Genomic DNA, 22230 nt, shown 5'->3' with positions numbered 1-22230 from the left:
AGAGATCTGTGCCTGAACCAGGAAGTAAGGAGAAAAATATTCCATAAGAAGTCATTAATAAGGGCTACGATGCTACGGTACTATTATATCCACAACTGAAGGAAAGAACAGGAGGGAAGAGCCTACTCAAAACCAAAAGACAAGCTGAATGAGATGCCAAAGCTTTCTTTTTGATAACTATGCACCTGTCTATAAGTAAAATCACTTGGTTCCCTCTGAAATCACCTATGTATCTACTTCATGGATCTCCAGCAGTTGACAGGCATCTTCCACCATGCAAAATCCATGTGAGCACACCCCATCTTTCTTCCTTCTCCAAGGCAGTTCCCTCAGAGAAGACAGCATTTGGAGTGGACAATAGTGCAACCCGGTTTCTGTAGGGAGCCTATCAGCTCCTTGGGAACTGTTTTTCTGCTTCTGCCAAATGTACAGTCAAACTACACCCTGGCCTTGGTCTAGGCTGTCAGGACAGGCTGCAGGAACCTGATTCCAAAGAGTCTGATTTAGCCAAAAGGGACCAACATATGCTATAAATCAAGAGACAAAACAGCGAGCTGCAGCAAGGACAATGAACAGCCAAGTCCTTGCCTGCTGGTTGCACAGGAAACTACACTTGACCAGAACATCTGGGACCTAAGAGTAAGATAAAAAAGAAATCACAGAGCTGGCTCAGAAGGGCATATGGGAGGGCAGGAGCAGGCTCAGAGAAAATCTGAGGTTTTGCATGTTCCTAAAATGTTGATGGTTCCAGGCACCATTTAAATCTCAACCCATACTTAGCAGGGTCACTGTTGGAAAGAAAAAAATCAAAACTAAACTTTATTTTCTGACATATTGTTTGAGTCAAAGAGAAGATTATGTCCTAGGTCCTAACTGGGATCCAGATTAGTTAGACAGAAGTTTTTGTAATGTTTTTCTGACTGAACTCTCCAATACAAGCTTCCTGCCAACGTATGTGACTGTAGAGGTGTCTAGAAGCCAAACTTGTGGTCATATGAAGTGTGCAGTGTGAGACAATCATTCAAAATTCATTTTTAAAACACCACAAAATTCTCAGAGAAGGTAGTTATCAAACAGTGTCAGTGTTAAGAACACACAAAAATATTTAGTGATACATTTGGTATTTTTCAGCTCTTCCCCTTTCAGATTTCTGAAGGTATTTAAAAGCACCCTGCTACAGCAGTTCATTTATAGTTTTGGAAGAACATGTTCTGCTATACACCCAATGCCAGAGCATTAAAGATACTTTGAGACAAATAGTGTTTTAAATCAATCTCTGCCTGAACAGAGCCAGAAGTTCAGCTGTGGACAAAAAAAAGAAAGCAGAAAGAACAAACCATGTATCTAAAATCCTCTCTAGACATGCAACCAATGGCTAACTAAACCAGGCAGCACTGGCCATGAGGGAGCATAGTATTTCTCTGTTATCTGGATATTTAACACTCAGAGGAAGAGCAGTCTGTGTCATCCATCAGTAGAGCCAGAAACCTGATGCTTGAGGACTGGCTCTGAAAGCTTAGCAATCGTTTAAGATGTGGAGATACAGTCTCTATAGGCCTCCTCTGGTGCACAGAGGCCTGGGGGAACTCCTGTTCCTGGCTGCATTTCCTGTGACCTGCCACAGTAAAAACTCCAGAGTGCAGGGCTCTTCCTCGCTCCTTCCCAGATCAAGGATTCCGATCGGAAAAACATTTGCAAGCATTAGGGAGCCCTTACTGTCTCAATGACTCATTCCTCACTGCTTCCCTCAGATTCCTGGACAGCGGTCGCCCACCCCTCCCTAACCCCTGGAGGGTGAAATAAAGTACTCTAGCTGGTTAACAGGGAGGTCTGCAAAAGTCATTTCATAGCATTTTAAAAACTCTCGTTTGCTTTTCATTTTTGTAATCTTCTTGTCCACCTGCCCATGCCACACCCGTGCCTCTCACTGCACATTTTCTGTGGCACTGCATCCACTCTATTCTTCTTACACCACTGTTTCCCCTCCTCCAATTCCACACCAACATTTCCTAACACCTCTCTGCTCCTTTTCTGCATCCACTTCTCCATATTCCTCTTCCCAGGGCGTATTCAGATATCCACACAAACAAGGCACTCTCTTCATCCATCTCCCCAGTGTACTCCTCGCTCCCACCTGCCCTTCCCTCACTGCCTCCAGAACGACGAGATCAAATCTCAAATCTGACAGCCACCTCCTCTTCGCACACTGGTCTCTCCAGCAGCAGGAGAGACCAGCACCACTGTCTGCCTTGAATTAGCATTTCAGCCACACCTTTTCTTCCTCATCCTGGGTAAGACTATGGGGGACTTCTACCACAAAGTAGCTGCTCCCAAATGTTCCCCTCTGCAGTCTCTCTTCTCTGGGCTCTTCTCTCACCTTCATCTCTTACACACAACCAGCTCTGCACAATCAACTTCCCTGTTTCTGACTATACAGCTGGATCACTCTTTTACTCTTGTCAAACTCCCACTTTTTTCCTATCAAAAATGCAACTTCCACATCAACGATCCACCCTAATCCTCCCGTTCGCTGCATGTTTCCTTGGTCTTATATTTCCACTTGGCTTAGAAACATACAATTGGAGGATGCTGTGTTCTGCTACCAAAGGAAATCACCTTATAATCCTCTTCACCAACTGATCCAGCTCCAGTGTTGATGCTGTTGGGTTCTTTGCTTCCTTCACTCTTGCTGGAGTGCCACTCCACTATCTCTGATCATTTGAAATTTTCTTCTAATTTCTAACAATGATTACACCAGTCTATAGCTGGTGTGAACAGTTCTTTTTCCTCCCTTGTGCTTAGTTCCTGATTTTTTTTTATAGGTACTAATCACATACTCCCTAAATCTTCATTTTGTTAGCCTAACTAAGCTATAGTCTTCAGGTTATAACCAGACGTATTCATCATTTTCTTGATGAGCCCAGAAGTCCTCTCCTGTCTCCCTTCCAGTTTAAATCAACTTTCTCACAAATTACCAGAATTACAAACTGAGAGCCAGGACACTCTCCAAGGAGCGTTCATGCTTCCCAGCTCTGCTGGCAATAATCCAAAACAAGAGCATCACATTTGCCTTTTCTGTTTTACATCATGTTGGTGGCTCACGTATCCCGTGATTGACTAATACACCCGAAGTTGGAAGGGATGAGGACAAAAAATATCATCCTATAGCAGAAATTATTTTAATTCATTCACAAACATGCCTTTGCATCCTGTGCTACTTAATTTCAAGTAGCTACTTCTGTTACAGCAATCCTGAATGTCAGCCTGTAGGATATTTCCATCCTCCAGGTGTTTTCTTCCTCTGCCAGCCCATCAGATTTTGTCAGCATGCTCCTGCTTTTATGTCACCAACCCTAACAAACACATGACAGCAGTTCAGTCGCAGGACTGACCTATGTAGAACTCCCACAGGCACCTGTCTCCAGACCAACAGTCTCTCTTTCAGCTTAAGCTGCAGCAGCAGCTCTTCTTCAACAGGTACTTAAAAATATTTCATAATTCCTCATTCTCCCCAGGCACTAATTTTTTTGGAGTGATTTCAAGAGCAGATTTTCAAACAAACAAACAGTTTAAGCCCACAGCCTTTTTAAATCCAGAGCAGTTATCTTCACGAGATCACTATCTCCTACCTACCTAAATCATACCTTTCCCATGCCAAATACAGGCACCACTGCTGTTCTCCAGCCACACAACAGCATTTCTGACTTGATCGATGAATTAAAACTCCTTGCTGCTTGACTATCATTTCTTACACCAGTGCCTTTGTAGTTTTGGGCAGGACACTACCAGCTGCCCAGCATGGGCACATTAAGCTCTTGGAGACAAAGCTTGAAGACATGAAAAAGCCCCACGCACCATCATTACCATCAACCTCTAGGTTGACCTTTGTCATCCTTATAGAAAACAGGTAAAAATTCATTTGGTTTTTTGGGTTATATATAGATTAAGTTTAATTCCTAGCTCCTTCTCTCTATGAAGCAGACATATTCTTTTGTTGTTCTCATACGGCTGAGAAAACTTTATCTGTTTGTTTTCACCTCCTTTGTAAGGCTTGACTTTCAGCAACTCTTATTTTAACTCTTGGATACAGCTTTCTCTGTTGACAAGAGCTTTTCTCTATTTGTCAAAATCTAATTCCTAAACAAAAAAATAAAAATCTTTTCTAGATTATTATTCAGGCACCCTTGTCTGAAAGTTTTTTTCCCTTATTCAAACTACAAGTCAAGGTAGTGTTTGCAGTTTGGACTCTCCAACTTCCAAGCTCACACATTCAACTATCTGAACTTCCTACTTCGCTTGACTTCACCAAACACTTTCCACAGTTTCCAAGTGTGCCACTGTAAAGCTAAGCATCTCACAGACCTACTCTACTTACCTTTCTACAGAATTTAAGGCAAACCGCACTGACACAGCATCACCTCATATTGGATGAAAGAATTGGCTGGCACTAGTATCTATTGCCTTGGTACAATTCCTGCCAGTTGCTGAGAACATTCATCTAACCAGGTAGCCTTAAACCACTCCCTCACTTGCCTCTTTGCTATTTATTCGGTCATTCATTTTCTTCCTGCCTTATTGTCTTACACCATTCATTCTTTTCTCTTTCTGCTACTGTAAGGCCCATTCTGCTAGCCCCTAGCTGTGGTTCATCTTCAGTGTATGCATCCACTGGCATATGGCGCAAACACAACAACCAGGCCAAGTACCTTCAATAGAAAGGCCTTTTTTCCATCCCTCCTATCTTCAATTTTGTCCACTCCATAGTCGAGCAGTTTCAGTATTTCAATTTAATCTCATTCCACATCTGCAATCCCAGCTCCTCAAATTCTCCAGCCCTTGTTCCTCCTTGCAAAGGACCCCTTGAACAATTCTCATTTCTATCATTTGACAAATGCAGAAGTTTCTTTCCTGTGGTCATCCTCTAATCCTTTCATTTGTCCAGTGGATCCCATCCACATCCTACACTTTCTCTTGTCCCTTTTGCCCTCCATAGTCCCATCACTCAGCTAGTCAAAATCTCTTTCAGTCTCCCACCTCTTAAACATTTCCCCCATCTCTCCACTTACTTCTCTACCTGCTGCTTTTTCCTTTCTCTGTCAACTGTTTACTTTTCAGTTTACTATTTACAATAATCACTGACTGGAGTTCACCTCTTCCGAGGCTATTCATACTCTGTCAGCATACTGCTCCTGGCAACAGAAATTCAGGTGTTTAGCAGCTAATCTACTTTTACAGCCACTGCTTTACTGTTCTTATCTGCTTCTGGCTAAGGTATGACTCAGCTTGTCTTTGTTTCATTTCATGGGTACCTGGCTGTCAGTTCACGATCAAAAAACCCCACAGAACTCTAAACTTTTCACCTGTCTTTTCTGCTTTGTTGTCTTTTCTTCATGGACAATAGCACCATCCTGTTCAACACACAGGTGCCAGCCTCCCTATAGGCTGTCTTTACATCCTCAGAAGTAAGCTGAATCTCATTTTTCAGGTTCTTTCTGTGTCATAGTTTTAAAATACAACCTTCTCTTTCTAGCCACATCATTAAAATTCCTTGCTGCACTCTTAAACCTTTTATTCCAGTTACCAATATGCTTTTTTCTCTAGCCTGATGTAATGCCATTCAAAATGATGCTGAAAGTCCACTCAAAAGCCTGCTGTAGAAAGTATTCTCCTCATCTCCTCTTTTAGGCATGCCATCCATCTATACAAATCTCTACTCTCCATCCTTCTCTCTCACAAAGAAGTTAAGCCAGGTATCTCAGATCCATGGCTTGTTCCTGATCTTCACATCATCTCTCTCAAGATCCTGGACATCTCCAAGGCCTATCCTGGAGACACCAAAACCCACTTCGTATTCAAAAAACGCCTTCGTGCTGTCTCTTGTTGAACCTATCATGTTTGGGAGGTCTTCTGGCTCAACATCTCCAGAAGTTACATTTGACTTTTGAAGTCTTGTTGACTTTCCATTGCCTTGATGTCTACAAATAACTTGAGAAAAAAATCAGACTGTTGCAAAATTGACGCCAATGCCTTGGGTGTAATCAGCTGAGACAACACATGTGGACAGACAAGCCTTGATATTTAGGCTGTAGGTTCTTTTTAGTCAGGATAGTGCTTTTGTGCAGCATCTGTCACAACACTGAGCTACCACTAGAGCTTTTAATATTTCATAATATTGTAGTGCCTAAAGTCTAAATATTTTGTGACTAAGTATTTAGTGACAAAACCAGTAGCTATTATTGGCATCCTTTGATGTCTAATATTAAATTTAAAGCTAAGAAATTTGGTGTTTATACAAAAGCTTCACACTTTTGAAAGCTATAGGACTGCTGAAGACTGCATATGTCACAGCCTGTTTGTCTTTTTCTTTTATTAATTGTAGAAGTTTGAAACACAAGGAAGACATTTCTGTATGTAAATAAGCAAGTGTTTACAGTGCTTAAGCTGTAATCTTATGATTGGCTTTTCAACAGACCATTCTCTCCTAACAGGGCCAACCATTCAAGAACCCTGGATGGGTTCCTAGGATAGAGAATTTTAAGAAATGTTTATTAGACTTCGAGACATAAAAGATAGAGGTTCATTCACTTACGGGTACCTGTACACAAACATATCTGAGCAAGATTTCAAGCTTCTCAGTAATTAAAGGAGTTGGTAATAAATCCCAACACAATCAGAATAAGTAAGACGTTTTATATTCCTTTCAACACAGTTTCTGTAAGTTTTCAGTTAGATCTGCATTTCTCTCAGACCCATCGAGTAATTTACCATCTAACACTTTTCAACTGAAAAGCCTCCAAATCGCTTTACGAACGCAGCATCACTAAGAGCTAAGCACTCTGGAACCACTGGATCAAGCTTCTGCTCTGACACCACACAATATTTAGAAGCCACATGCAACGTCAAGGTTTTAAAAGACCTGAGCTTCCCAAGTCACAAGGAACTTGACCTGAACCAAGAAAGGACGAAAAGCTCAGTGCCTCTGTGAAGGTCAAGCTGTTAAGTAGACCTCTACAGAACACTAACTGACATTGAAAAAGTAAATCCAGGCACGCATATAATCAGGAATAGAGGTGCTACATTTGTTACAAGAAAGGCTCAATACTTGCTGATGTACAAATTGGTTGTTCCCATACTCTTCAGCTGAACTTGCATCTTCAACCTAAGCATGACTTAGAGCACCATCAAAAAAATAAGGCCAACATAGATAAACCCAATACTTTATGAATTCAGTGCTGTGGATTTCAAAGCATAGAAAAAAAAAATAACATCATAAAACCCCATAAACTCCAGATTAAAAAACAAAAAGCCACCTGATGATAATTATAAAAGAGACAATTAGGCTTTTCAAGGCAAAACTGCTGGGGGCAGGAATGGCTATTCATAAATAATGTTCTGGGTTAGAGGCTATTTATTGACTTTAGGACCACAGTAAAGCCATTAATAAAACAAGATCACAAAAAAAGCTTAAAATACTTTATGTTCTGAAGAGCTTAAGGGAAACAAACAGCCCATATGTTTAAAAATATGTGTAAGTAATATGCATGAGATTTTTTGCTCATGAAAGACACCAGCCCGGAAGCTGAAGTCACCAATTTATGCCCAGAACAGGTGCAGACTTCTGACACGCTGCGTCCTTCCCCACAAACAGGGCTCAATTCTGACCTGAAAAAACTAATGCTAGCCACAGAAAGCTAAAAGTCACATCCGTGACCTTGTAAGTCCCTTGCCCTCCTATTAAGATTGGCACCATCAGCTGTGGTGATGATCTCAGGAACATAGATGCACTCTTCCTTTGAGAATATCACCAAGACCTGGCAAATTCCTTCTACAGACTAGGAACAACATAGCCGACACAGGAAAAAAAGTCTACTTTTCTAAAGTGTGTTTATGGGACACAGACATCTTCAAAATCATCTCTACCTCTTACACAAAACCACCAGCTGGGAAATTCACGGGAGCTCAAAAATACTTTCTAGTATTTTTCCTAGGAAAAACAGGAGGCAGAGATGGGAAATCTGCCACTCGAAGGAAGCACATTTGAAATTATCTGTTCTGACTGGAACTCTGTGTACTTCTTGGAAACATGGGAAGGGGAGATTCTAAGCACTATCTGCATGCAGGACAGAATTTGCTTATCTTTCTTGACTGTGGTTTCAGCGCTGCTGCATTGCTTTATGTCACGGAACTTCACAAGAACATGATTTGATATAAATCTCAGGGCAGTTTTAAAAGCCTTTAAAATACCAGTCTGGATACTACATCAAACCAAGTTCTTACATCATTGCCTTTGATCCTGAAGAAAACATATAAACATAACAAAATAATATGAAAGTTATAGCCACCTCCTGAAGATCTGGCTCAAACTGCCACAGCTGCACTGATTCCAATGAAGTGAGGACATTTTATATCAGCTGGGGACTTGGCCTGACAAAGGTGAAGCACTCAGCAGCATGCCAAATTGAGTGCGTGTGCATTTAAGCTCATTTTACTTACCACTAAAGCCTTCGTGCTTTGAAATGTACCTCTGAAAAACAGTAGAGAGCTGTAATTCTTGCAGAAATGCAGACAATTAATTTCTCATCTGGCTGAGAAAGCACTACAAAAATAAGACCCAAACCTATATTCACTTAACTTTTCAGGAAGTTTCCGCTAACTTTTGACAGATCTTCATTAGTCAAAATACTATGACTACCTATATGGGAGACCTGAGATAGGTTCCTAACAGCAGAAACAAGCCACAGCGCAGTCTGAAACAACTGTTAAATGTTCAACTGCTCAGGCCATAAGCTAAGATCCTTATTCCTGCACTAAGTATCATCTGACCCCTCGCCACAACTGGTCAAATCTTTTTTACACGTCAAGAAAAGCGGAAGAGTCAACGCAAGGAGAGAGTTATTTCAGATGACCCAGGCAGACAACTTCAGTGTTTGGGTTTTTTTGAAGAGTGAGAGCAGTCAGTGCTAAAAGTTAATATCATAACGATTCGTGTGGAATTCAGCTCCCTGGAGCAGGCTCCAAAGTCCATGAGCAGCCTTCCAAAATGCCACCGCGCCAGCTTTACTTACGCCTAGCCATCTCGCTCCTTTGTTGGCAGCCTGTTGAATCTGTACTCTTTTCAGAGTGACATGGTAAACAGCTCCCTCTTCTACCTCTTCACCTCCGTCCTGAATTGTGCTCTGCCAGGAAAAGGGGAAAGGAAAAAAAAAAAAAAAAGAGAGAGAGAAAAGAACATTTTCACTCCTCTGCTAACCACAATTTATACCAGGTGCTGTGCTGCTTCACACAGAGCTGAGGGCAGAAGATGGGCTGCACAAAGTAAATACAACAATCCAAGCGATACGGGACACTTTTAGATTGAGGGAACACTGGAGATATTCTTGGCAAACTGTCCTTTCCTGTGGTATCAAGATACCCTGACTTTCCATTTAACTATTTTTCCTAGACTAGCACATATTTTAAATAGTTGTATAAAGTCTTTTCTAAGGAAATAGTTTGGTTTTGATTAGCAGTCTTCTCTTCCCTCTCCCTCCCCCCTTCTCTAAAGCAATTAATCTCTTTGGCCTTTCATTTATGGAAGGAATTGCACTTTTTAAAACTGTAGAATTACTTAGGCAGGCAGCTTTTAAATGCCTGTTAGCTTCAAAGTTTAAAATACAGCAACCTTTTATTTCTTTTGACAGGAGGGATCCAAAGCGCGTGTGGTTTGCTTTTCCAAAACCTATTATTTCAAGCTACAAAAAACTTTACGGAGCCGAGGCTTTAAAACTCACACATAATAGAAAGCAGATTAAAAAAAATAAAGAATAAAAAAAAAGAAGTAGCGCAAGTAACCCCTTCCAAACTTCCCGCGGACATGTGCTGCAGTGACTCCTCATTCCCCAGCCGATGGCCCGGACAAAAGCGCGCGACAGAACCCCCGCGCCCCAATTTCTGCCGGGGTGGGGGCCTCCCCCCCTCCGGAGCACCCTCCGGAGCACCCTCCGGGCCCTGCCGGGCTCAGGCACAGGCACACGGTTCCCGGGGAAGGCGAGCATCGCTCCGAGCGGGGACGAGCAGGGAGGCGGCAGCGCGCAGCGGCTCCGGCGAGGCTGCGGGGAGCGGCGGGCGGCGCGCCCGGGCCACCCCGCCGGCACCGGCACCGGCACCCCGCGGGCAGGGGAAGGGGGGGACGGGACGCCCGGTTACCATTTTCGCTTTCCACAGCAGTTTCATTCTCGATGCCTTCCCGGGCGCCTCGACGGGCCACGCCGCCGCTGCCCGCCGCCGCTCCGCCCTGTCAGCGGCCGCCGCCGCCGCGGGCCGGGCCGGGCCGAGCCGTGCGGCCCCTCGGCTCCGCGGCGCGGGAGGCGGGAGGGCGGGCGGCCGCGCCAGGCCCCGCCTCGGCCCGGGCCCGGCCCCGCCGAGGGGCTTCCTGTTTACCGCCGGTCGAGAAGGGACGGCGGGTTCAGCCGCCCCTGCCCGGTGCCGCGCCGGGACCGGCCGCGGGGCTGCCGCTGGCCGGGGCTCCGCCGCCCGGAGCGGGGCGTTCACCCGCCCCCAGCTCCCTGGAAGAGGGACCAGGTGCGGCGCGTCCCGCTCGGCTTCCAGCGGGGACGGGGCCGGCGGGCAGCGCCTCCTTCCCGCCGCCGCCCGGGTGCAGCCGCACCGGCAGCGCCCGGTGCCCGCGGGCGGCCGGGGCAGGTGCCCAGCGCGCAGGGCCGGGCCGGGCCGGGCCGCCTGGGGGGCTCCCTGCCCGCTCCTGGCGGGTTTTGAACTGTTCGAGCACTTGGAAAGGAAAACAGGCAGAAGGCGGGGATTTTAAGGCAAGCTTAGTTTAAAAAAGCTTACTTCCACGAGTTTGAAAGTAAGGAAGTTACACGTTGTGGGAAAGCCCAGCCCTGCTGCTGGCGGGGTTGTCGCGGTCCTGCTCTGCACTCGCCCACCGGGCAGTTCAGGGGGCTCAGACAGGAGCAGAGCAAGGGCCTTCCTCCTCCTCCTCCTCCTGCCCACCCCAGGCAGCAGGCAGCCCCCACCATGCTGGCTGGGGGGGCAGCCGCGGCCCCCAGCACCCCTGGGACCGTCGGCAGAAAAACCTCCTCCCCCTGCCAGGGAGAAGCGAGAGCGGGGACAGGGGATGTGCAGATGTGCGGCAGCAGATAAGAAACCCGAGAAAAACCAGGGGAGCCATGAGGAGCGGAGACGGGGGCTGTGCAGGTCGAGATGTGGAGGGGCACGGGGCGGAGCTCCTGCCCTGGGGAGATAAGGTTTAGGGTGATGGGAAACGGGAGGCATGGGGAAAGTATTCCTACCCGTGGGACCTGTACAGCTGGCACTGGGAAACAAACCTTGACTGTTCTCACCTGTCTCACCTCAAGAGAATGACTCTTCCTATTGAAGAAGAAAAGTTCCTCAGACTGATTCTGTAGCCCATAAATTATCACATTTCCCACCTACCTCTTTACATAGACTAAACCCACAATGTCCTTAATTTTCGTCTGTGGGAGCCCCTTGCTCACACACAAGCCTGTCTGAACCGTGACCATCCTCTTACACGAGCACCAGCTGCAGACATCAGCATGCTAACACGAGTATCTCAAACCACCTTAAAAACACTGACTTAAGTTGCCTGCTGAGCTGTTTCTAGTTACCTGTTTTTTTTTGGGCTTACAAAGGAAAGCAGAGAGGAGTTGAATGCACAAATTACTGTGCAAGTCAATGAAAGCAGTAAGACTTGAACCAGAAAGTTCAAACCTCCTGAACCTCAGCTCTAACAGCCAGTATATTAACGTATTTATACACAAGTGTTACTACCAATTATCTCAGGAGCAGTGCTGGTTCAGAGAGACCATTATCACTTGCAGCTGTTAACATGAGGAAGCATATGAAAGCAAGGAGCATTATTTTAAGCTCTGAAACCAAGATTGCATTGTGTTGTCACGGTTGAACTGATCTGATTATTTGCCAGGCTGTGCATTTACTTTATTTGTGTAACACTGAAGTGATCCAGAGTATGCTGAGGAAGATACAAACTTTAATAATCTGACCAAAACGTATTGTAGAATACAAATCAAAGTCTAGATTTTCCAAAGTCCCTTGGCTTCTCTCATAAACCCCCACAGAGCATTTTGAATGCTTTAGATTTTGCAAACCAGTTTTCCACATCATAATTTTTAGGTGCAAAAAATGGAATCTGCATTGAATCCATGTAGCTGGCCCAGCAGGTGTGCAAGCAGTTTCAGAACAAATTGCTATTGAACAGGACAAACATACGAAAGTGGATATCCAGCTACAAGGAATGTAACACCAAAGCCAAATAATTCTTTTGTACTGAAATAAAAGCTTTATCGTGGTATGACGTTCTGCTGCCGCAGTAAGTGCGCTTGTGCCGCTACCATTACTTTGGATGGCAGTCACCAAAAAAATGACAATTATTTCTAACTATTTCTTCAAAAAGAAGAAAATGGCAGTGAATTAGTACAGTGGGAAGGAGCACATTTAGCTTCTGCTGAATCACACATTTCAGACGGGATCCTTAGGGAACGCCTTATGGAGAGACAGGCTCAGGACTTTTCATTCCAGGCAGGGCACAAGCCCTCTCGTGGATGGTGTTTCTGAAGCCTCTTGGTCACTGACAAGTGACAGAGAGAAGCTCCGTCAGGAAGGAGTGCCAGATGAACTCATCCAGTTTAGCAAGCAGCGAAAAGCTACCCTTTTTATTAATTACATTTGCCATTAGTCCTGCTGAGTGTTAGGCTATTTTCCAGATAATTTTTAGTGAGATGTGGTGCCTAGACTTTGTAACATTACACACAGACACACCTTTCTAAAAGAAAAAAAATCAAAATCACAGTGAAAGGTTACAGGAGGGACAGTAATCGGGCGTACGATTCTGTAGTATATCAAACTGCATCGTACTTCTGTAACAGTATTTTGAATTTACATGTTGTCTTTCACCCTAACAGACTGCAAGGACTGCACAAACAAGATACTGTATAAACTGCATGTGGTCACACCTGGGCTGCTGAACAAGAACCTGCAACACGCACAGTGGCACGCAGGGCGGTAAGGGGAGGCAGAAACTTTGGCCAAGGGGATGAGGTCTATATGGCAGCAGATACACGTATTTTACAAGAACAAAGAGCTACCTACGCTCTTCCAGATGTGAAGTTGAACTTTCAACAGTCTAAATCACACACATGCTAATCTTTACCCCTAGATCTCAGCTCTGCCAACATGCACCTGAGATGGCAAATTGTTGTTATCTGGGTTTTGCCAGCATCATCCCCCCTCTGCTGTCATGGGTGCTAAATGCACTTGTGAAGGCAGATTTACTTAAGAGGCAGCTATTTCCCAGGGATTTCTGAGGAAGCCTTGAAGAGGATACATTTACAATGGGATATGTGGGTCTGTACTGTCCTCAGTCAGCTGGTCCGGGAGGGAAGTATCAGGATTAGCCTGGAGGAAAAAACTCATTGTCTGTGCTGAGAGTTATTGCTCTTTAAGGATGAGGCAAAAAAACCCCAACCCAATATTAAATAGTCTGTGTTTTGTAGAAACCTTCAGTATTTACTTGATTGAAATCTTAATCTAGTTATTTTGTTTACTTATCCCTTAAATTAGTTTACATGATTAAGCTTCTAGAAACTGTTTCCATTAACTAGTTTAGCTGCAAGAGGAAAACTGCAAGATGGCCAGGACAATACACAGGGCAACTTAGTCTGACAAATTAATTTCGTCTTTCTTTAGCCCCTACCCAGTATGCTAGTTCAGAAAAGCACGTAAGCAGTAGCTTTACTTTAGCATGAGCTTAAAACATTCACATCAAAGAAACTAAATTCTTAAGATTCTTTGATGAACTGGAGCCTAGACCCTGAAATCAAACTGAGTGGCAGGTTCAAACCTCCATGGGACTGAGTCTTCTCCCCACAAGAATTACATCAAACATTGCATTGCTAAGAGCCCAGCAATCATGTTTGCAACAGATTTTCAGTGAAAAACTGTTTATCCAAATCCTCTGCCAATTCTAATATTTGCAGTTTTCTAGTTCCTTGGAAGTCTGGATTCTATTGATAACTGTCTCACTTGGGAAAGGGAGAGTTGTAGGTTGGGGTGGTTTGTTCATTAAAGCAGCTGACAGGGGATGGGATAGTGTTTTCCAACATAGTGTGCCTTTCTTATGCCACAGTATTTGCTTGCTTTCCAGCTAAACAAAGAGGTCAATTTAAATATACTACCTCTTTCAACAGACCTTGTCCATATTGATATCATCAGATCTCATAGCTACAACAATGTTGTTACATGGAATACAAGACATTTCTCTCAGACTGGTAGAATCTTTCAAAGTGAATGAAACATACTGTCCTGACTCCAAATTTAACAGAAGGACCCATTTTGACTCCAACTCCTGTCATTAACTTTTACCAAAACGTGCATGTCTGTGTATGTATACATCACATGTATGTGTTTATTTGATCTTTTAGAGAGAAAGGATTATGCTCAGTCCAGACTCCTAAAAATCTGACTTATAGCCAAATACTGATTATTTAATACTGAAAAGGAGGAAAAGCATATGTAACATTTAACTTCCATTTAGTTGCGTTCTAAGACCATTATGTAGTGTTCAACCCCTTATTTGAGACCAAGAGACAGGATCAGAATGCACAGGAAAACATGAAGACAAAGCAGGCTCTGATTAATCTAAAAGATGTTCTGTAAAGATTTCAAGGACCCAAAACAGCATGAAAAAGAATTAGAACAGTCTGCAACTCGGTTTAGTAGAACTGCTGCTTTGCTCTTTTAACAGACTTTAATCACGACATCGATCTACACCAATGAACCACACTCCTGGTTAATGTTGTGTTAAATATTTGGTTCTTTCCAAATCATGTTCACATGCAATAGCTACATTCCTGCCATAGTCAAGCTCTGTGCCTGCCCTTTCTACTGAATCAGAATTGTTCCTCTAATACATCTGAGCATGTATTCCCTCCCCCTTGCAACAAGAAAGAAATACAAATCCACTTGTGAATGCAACCGTACACTTCTCACAGTGAAATGTTATCTAAGAAAACACTTTGAGGTCTGGAAAGTTCTCAAACTGCAGATCACTGACCACTTAAGCCCAACGAGAACTTGCCGACTGTCCACAGAGAAATAAGTTAGTCACAGAGTGATGATTTTTCCTTGTTTTCAGCTGTTGCTACAGCTGGCATGCAGACACTTTCATGAGAAGACAAAGCAAAAGACCTATAAACCAGCTGGAAATGAAGAACAGCTAGTCTTACTGCCTCTGCTAGGGGCCTAGCAGAAGGAGAAGAGGAAACAGAAGCCAGAGATACCCAAATAAGGCAAATATTTGGGACAGCAAAGGAAAAGGACAAAGTAACCAGGTGATGTACGAATCGTCCCAGACAGCTTCGCTACCAGAGAAAGGCATCGAGCAGCCTAAAAGGAAAGAAGCCAGGTACCAGAGAGCTGCATGCAAATGAGCCTTACTGGGAAAGGATGCTCAGTGGGAGATAGGAAAGAAAAACACACAACTGCCTCATTTTTTTTCCAAAAAAGGGAGAACACTCCTTGCATTACCAAAACCATAAGTTAGGCCACGGTTTCAGGATGTTCCTTTCAGTGGCAGTGCCAGCTCAAGCGGTTTCCACTGTCTGGTGCTTGATTGTGCCAGGGGCTAGAACGGTTTGCATGTTGGAAATGCCAGACATTTCCTAGTAACCCTGCCTTTGCATTAAATGGTTTTACAATATTACATATTTTTCTTTTTTTCTGTTTTGGGGTTTTTGTTTAAGAAGCAGTGGCTACCACCTCAAGGGCACTACCTAGACATGTGCAAGTGTTAACTGGAAGAGAGGATTCCACGAGACAGTCTGTCTGTTCATCCTGTAGAAAATACGAGAATCTATCATATAGAATAAAGCCTGTCCAAAGAGACACCCCTGCAATGGATGAGGCATTAGAAGTGCATGCTTACAAAAGGAAATAAATGCTGCTTCTATTAAGACTATCTCATTAATTATTATTTGTCTGGTTTCTTTATAACCACATTTAGTTCTTGCTTTCTGTTTATGGCATATGCCCTCAATTTGATAACTAACAGGTGCTGCAGACTACAGTTCTTGAGATTGAAACTATTAAAAAAAAAAAAAATCACACACAGATGAGCCACAAAAGCTACAGAATGTGGACTATAGAAATGCAAACACGTATCAGTTTTATATTGTGTTTTACTGACTGTGGACTCTGGCCTGTAGCTTGGCTGCAGAGAGCTCTTTGCCACAGTTACCGTATGAAAATCACCTGGTAGTACTACTCCTTTACATTGTGCACACCTGAGTTCCTGCTTTCCACTCAGTTAGTTTGTCAGAGAGTGCTTTAGACCTGCTTGACATTCAGCGTGCTGCAATCTCACCTACACTGAAGGTCCTTTACAGCACAAAGCGCCTCACAGGCACATACCTCATGCAGTCATTTCCATCAGCACAGGGGCAATACTTTTACATGCTGCGTGCTGATGTAGAGGGTAACAGAGGGGAGCCAGGTCCTCCGTGTTCCTCATTTGGAAATAAATTAACTTGGATATTTATATTCTTTAAATGAATGAGTGCCCTGTCACTACATGTCAGCCAGTAAGAAAAATTGTTGGGATCAAAAATTAAATTTGAATTTCAAACCACTAACTAATCAAAGCACAAGAAATGTTACATTACACACTGCATGTCTGATCTTCCACTGTCTGCAACCTTTGCAATCCTTACTCCTGTGCAAAAAGGGAAAAGCCATGTTCCCCGCTCACTCTGAACAGCGTTGAAAGATGTGACAATGCCGTAGCAGCTCAGTAAAGAACCAGATACACAAGTTCATCATAATCCATCTTTGCTGACACTAGAACTAAATAGATGCCTTCAAGTAATTGGAAGCATTAACCAGCTTCACTGTAAAATGCCAGAGGAAATGCAACAGAGCTCCCATATATAAAACTAAATTAATGATTCATAAGGCTGCATAATTAACAATGCTAATTCAAAAAATTATGTAGTTAAGGAAGCACATCCAGCCTTCCCTTGCCCTCTCATTTCACATGTGATTGCAATTAGATAGGCATGCACTGTTTCCCAAACTGTGCAGTCCAAGAGGATATGGCATGCTTTTGTATAATCTCAGATCTAGGTGGCATATCTCCTTCAGGAACAGCAAGTCCTTAGCCTTCCATTTGTTCAGACTCCAAAGCAATGCTGCTTGCAAAACCACGGTCACATCCCTGGTAAACTGCACCAGCTGCAACATCCTATGGAGAAACAACAGCGTGTTTTACTCCCTGTCCCCTGAGCCTTTTCACTCAAGAGGAGTGTAAGTAGTGCCAGCGTACCTCAGAGTCTGGTCTTATACCTGCCCCCTGCTCAGCCTGCAGAAACCTCTCTTGGTTCTTTGGAAACGACCTGGAGGAGCAGAGACAGCAGGTCCTAGGAACTGGAGTCTCAGTCGCACATATCGCAAAACACCCAGAAACTTTTCTTAGGCCGTAAGCGCTTTACCAGGTCTTCTGTTCTTCTTCCAGCCACATGTGTCCCTGCTGCTTCAAAGCAGTATCTTTCTCTAGTTTCGTGCTCTATAGCTACTCAGGTGTTCGCAGCAAATCCTCTTGACTGCCCCCTTCACAAGCATTGAGGGAAGAAACAAAACCCTGAAGTGCATGCTGAGTACATGGTTTTCTAAGGCTTGTAACTCAGTCAAATCAAAGCCAAAACTAAGACACTTCATAGTTATGGCTATTTCAATGCCAAATTTTAGCACACAGAGCTCAGCCAGTCATGCTGCAGAGCTGTTCAAAAGAAGGCAGCAAAAAGTCTTTATGGAGGGAAAAATAGTTTTCCACTCTCCTCATACTCACACATGGATGAAATGTTTTCACTCAAACTTTCCAAAAAATTCACCTTTGAGCAGAGTCCAAGGGCCTCATTTGAACAATTTTAAAACTTTCTGCAAAGAATAAATACTTTAATCGTATAAAAAAGCATTGCTCAATTACAAATTTGACTGTGGGTAATTCTCCTGACGTCAATTCCATTTCTCCCATTTCACATTGTCATGAGACCAGAATCAACCCCAGTGCCTACGCAGAACTATTAAAAGTTATTACTCCCTTCTCCAACAAAAAGTTATGGAAGACTGAAAAGCGAAGGCTAACATACCCAGCAAGTGTTATATACCTGTAAGAACAGCACCATAAAAGAGCAGACCAAAATGCCTAAACCTCTAAGCTTCATACCAAAATCTTCATGTCACAAGATACATGAAAAGCAGTGGAGAGGGAGAGCTCCGGAAGCATTTAAGGTTGAAGCGGACGGTGGCTCCTCATCAGTCCTCCCCGGCCAAGGTTTAACAGAGCTGGTCTTTGGCACACAGCAGAGTTCCAGGACAACCTGGTGACTTCAGCCAGATAGAGATTTAGATTCTGCGACAGACTCTGCACCAGCACAGCCCACATCTTGCTCAGCTGATAGTTTAGGCATGGAGTTATACCTGAACTGCCTATGGGTTGCATGAGTTTACCACCCTTTCATGATAATTCAATAATATCTCAAAAAAACCCCACAAACAAAACCTAAATACAATGTCACATGGTAATGTCTCTCGATAAGCTCTTTGTAAATAAGATGGTACAAACTAGCTATAACAGCTCAAGGGTTCAGGCCCGAAGAGGCAGTGACTGAAGCGTTCGGATACTGCACAGTGCTTGCAACAAGGCTATCCTGGGGGATAGCAGGGTCTTAACAAAGTGAAAGTTGCCTGTGCTGTTGAGATCGTTCTGTTTGTAAACAATGGGACCATGCTTCTTTATCTTATTACTGCTTCACAGAGGAATAAGCAAGTGTTGGTGTAAAGGAGAAGACAGGGAGATGGAGATCACCAATTTCTTCCTTTTTCAAGGAAAGGACTGATTTTCCCATCTTTTACACACACATACACACCCACTTCCATTTAGTATCATCACTGTTGTAACCACAGTTTTCTGCCACAGCTCCTAGACAGCATCATAAAATAAGTCCAACAAACACAAGAAAAAAAATTCCTATGGACACTGTGATATAAAGAGGTCATTTTGTTTGCATCAGCTGAATTAAGGAAAAGAAAACCCCTTTCCTGATTTGTGAATCAAATGGCTCTCATATACAAGTGTCACTCAAAAGATTGCCTTCTCTGTATTTCAGATCTTCTTTTTTGCACAAACAGATACTGGGTTGATTTAGCAAAATTCTCATTTTCCCTAATTGCTCTCTCATCTCCATGAACAGGCTGATTGTCTGTAAGAAGCTTCTTACTTTCAATACATTTACAAATTTGTTATTTATATTATTGGCTAGTTGGTACTTAATCCTCCCCCTCATTCCCAAATCACTTGCCATAGGTCATGTTCTTTTCTAGCAAGCTTCAGTCTCCAGAACAAGAAATGTAACTATTTGATTAAATGAGCTCTCAGAACTTCCCATTTACAAACATAACTTTCTTTTTCCCTTCTGCTCTGTTTCAGTTTGCTTTGGTTACAGATATACCGCACATATGTCTTTTATGGCCCTGTTGCTGTGTGCTTAAACAGTATAAATCTCTGTTGACTATGAGGATTTTCATCTCCTTAATTTTCACTTCAGAGTCTTTTTAATTTTTCCTCTTAAAAAAGAAATATTTCCTTCCCTAGAAGACTGTATCACTCTGGTATCCTTTAATCCAAGCACTCCCCAGAGGACTCTGGGTTTAATAATTATATTGGAGTGCCTATTATTTAAGATACTGGGAGTACTTCCCACTCTATCCAGGGCCTTCCCTTCCTCTGAACAGACTTTTGCCAGCCAGCTCTGTATTTATATCTAACTAGTTCAAAGCCCAAGGACTTTGTCCCTCCCACCCACTGAGTTATAATCAGATGGCATGTCTTATGTTTGACTCATGTCATGCATACATAGTTTCCAGAAAGAGTAAATGTAGAGTTTCAGTTTAAATGCTGTTCCTACAACAAATCCTAGTAATCATATGTTTTCAGTGGCATTATGTATGTTAGAGGTCACAATTAAAATGTCCAAAAGTAACTCCATGGCTTAGACTTAAAACATGAGGAAAATCTACACAAAGCAATCTTGGGAACTGTGAACCCCAAAACAGAGTTTGGCATTTCTGAACGTTGTGCACAAACTCAACACTCTTAACCTCTAAGAGATGATTAAAATAACAGGGATAAATTAATCATAAATCCTTGTATTACTATCATAGTTGATCCTATTCGATTTTTTATTCTAAATGACCCACATTAAACTTGAAAACTGTGTCCCCCTTTATTGCAGGACACATTTCAAAATACTCAGAAATTCCTAGACCCCATTTTAAGAAGCCAGTCATATAAGAGAGGTCTTTTGGATGCTGAAGACTGTTGAACACCATGGACAGATTTCTCAATCAGATCTAAGACAAATTCTTTCAAGCGCTCATGGAAGATGGGCACTCTCTGCAATTCTCTGGTCTCAGATCGCAATGCTGTTAGTCTAAGCCAACAAAGGATTCCCACTAGTGTAACAGAAAACAGAACATAGGCTTCAATTCAGCTGAGGGCGAAGACATGAGAAAGAATCTCATTTTCCAGTTGGCTTGGGACCCTAACTTTTCCCCAGTGCTCAAGTAACAGTAAGACATAGTTGTCATCTTTTTTCTTCTCTTCATTCAGTTAAAAGGCAAATACCTGAAGAGAAGCAAGAATTCGGCTTATCTGTGGGTTACTTGTTTTGTTTAATGCTCCATTCATTCCATCTGATTTCACCAAATCCTACAAGGATTTTATTACCCTCTTATAGCCCTGCTACAGAGCCAAGTAGGCACCATTAAATCAGACTCCTACTCCAGAGCTTGCTTTTGAGCTCTGTTTAGATTTGCAGGGAGGAGCAAAGAACAAGAGAATTGCAAACAAATATGTAACAATTAACTTGAGAAATATCTATACACTAGTCCCTCTGTAACCATGTGATGTTTTTTCATTATACACACCACTTGAACAATTACAATTTCGGGGCTTTACTAACTACCACAGCCTTGAACACAGAAATCCCTAAATTAGAAAGGGTATCTTTCAAGTGCAGTGCAATAAAACCCAGGTTTGGGGAGGCCCGGGTTTGGTTTTTTTGAGTTGTTTTTCTGTTTGTTTGTTTTTACATCATCTCTAAAATATCCCATAGTCAGATATAACAGTCTGTACACCAGTGACTTGCCTCCTGGCCGCTCTCTGCACTTTCTGCAGGCTCCACCTGTGTCTTGGTTTCCGGAATTTGTGGCTCAGGTGCAACTCTATTGTGTCTTCTCCAAAATCTCCGGAACAGATTCCTGAAGAACAAATTTCATACTTGTTTGAAAACAACAGAAAGGCAGTTCTGAAATGCAGATAACAATACATTTACTATTAATGTCCATTATGTTTCTCTCTTTCTTGTGAATCACAACAATTGACTAAAATCATTACACAGGTGAGGAAGATGCTCAGTCATGTTGATTAGGTGCGGTGCATCTAACCAATGGCATGGTTACATACACCCAAGCCCCCCTCCTAGCTCGCTTAAATTTCTGCTTTCTCTGACACTAGAGTAAGTACCCCTATTGCAGTGGCCTAAACCAGTAACCTAGACAGCACATCTACTTCTCCCTCTTTACACTGCATATGTAAGCGCAGTGATAAGACTTCCTCGACCAGGACACCTCTAGATTAAGAAAATGGGTACTACTAAACATGTTTCTGGAAGCGACCTATTTTTCTAGGGAAGGCAAAAATGCTTTTACCAGCATAAGTCGGCTCCAACCTTTTTCCCTTTATGCTGTTAAGACTCTTGTCTTCCACCTATTGCGACTCTGAGCTTTCCAAAGCCCATATTCCTACCCTCCAAATTAGTCAAAATGCAACGTTAAGACTTTCTTTCTCATTAGTTATTTAATATTCGCTTTTAAGCTCCCTCAGAACTTGATCTCTCTTCTGACTCTCCTTATTTTCATCTCTTAGAAGCTTCTCACCTCTGTTGATGCTGCTTCTCACAGATCAATGCCTGCCAGAAGCTCCCAGTGGTAAAGTTCACTGCTATACTTTTTTTTTTATGCTACCAATACACACTTGGTAACCATTTCAAACTGAGAAACCCAGCTTTGAGCTGCACCTTTATTCTGATGCCAAAAATGCATCTGCAGTTCACAACAATGACATAAAGATCCTGTGGG

At 43.0% G+C, this 22230-nt stretch overlaps 1 protein-coding gene and 1 long non-coding RNA gene across 3 annotated transcripts in view; one reads left to right on the top strand and one right to left on the bottom strand.

Moving 5' to 3' along the window:
- The window catches only part of RGL1 (ral guanine nucleotide dissociation stimulator like 1), a 77020-nt gene extending 66696 nt beyond the window's left edge, over positions 1 to 10324 (bottom strand). For both annotated transcript variants that reach the window (XM_074833108.1, XM_074833109.1), the window contains exons 1-2: positions 10186 to 10324; positions 9066 to 9176 (exon numbers count right to left, since the gene is read on the bottom strand). In XM_074833108.1, coding sequence (XP_074689209.1) covers positions 9066 to 9176; positions 10186 to 10212 — 138 coding nt within the window. In that variant the 5' untranslated portion in view covers positions 10213 to 10324. The remainder of the gene's footprint in view (positions 1 to 9065; positions 9177 to 10185) is intronic.
- A 2614-nt stretch (positions 10325 to 12938) lies between these two features.
- LOC141926261 (uncharacterized) lies at positions 12939 to 16009 on the top strand. Its single transcript, XR_012624081.1, has 2 exons — positions 12939 to 13041; positions 14783 to 16009. It is a non-coding gene; the product is annotated as an uncharacterized LOC141926261 (long non-coding RNA).
- The last annotated feature ends 6221 nt before the right edge of the window (positions 16010 to 22230 follow it).

This window comes from Strix aluco, chromosome 8 (genome assembly GCF_031877795.1).
Source record: "Strix aluco isolate bStrAlu1 chromosome 8, bStrAlu1.hap1, whole genome shotgun sequence".
Taxonomy (NCBI): Eukaryota; Metazoa; Chordata; class Aves; order Strigiformes; family Strigidae; genus Strix; species Strix aluco.
The sequence above is the reverse complement of the archived record's forward strand: the minus strand, read 5'-3'. Positions and strand labels throughout refer to the sequence as shown.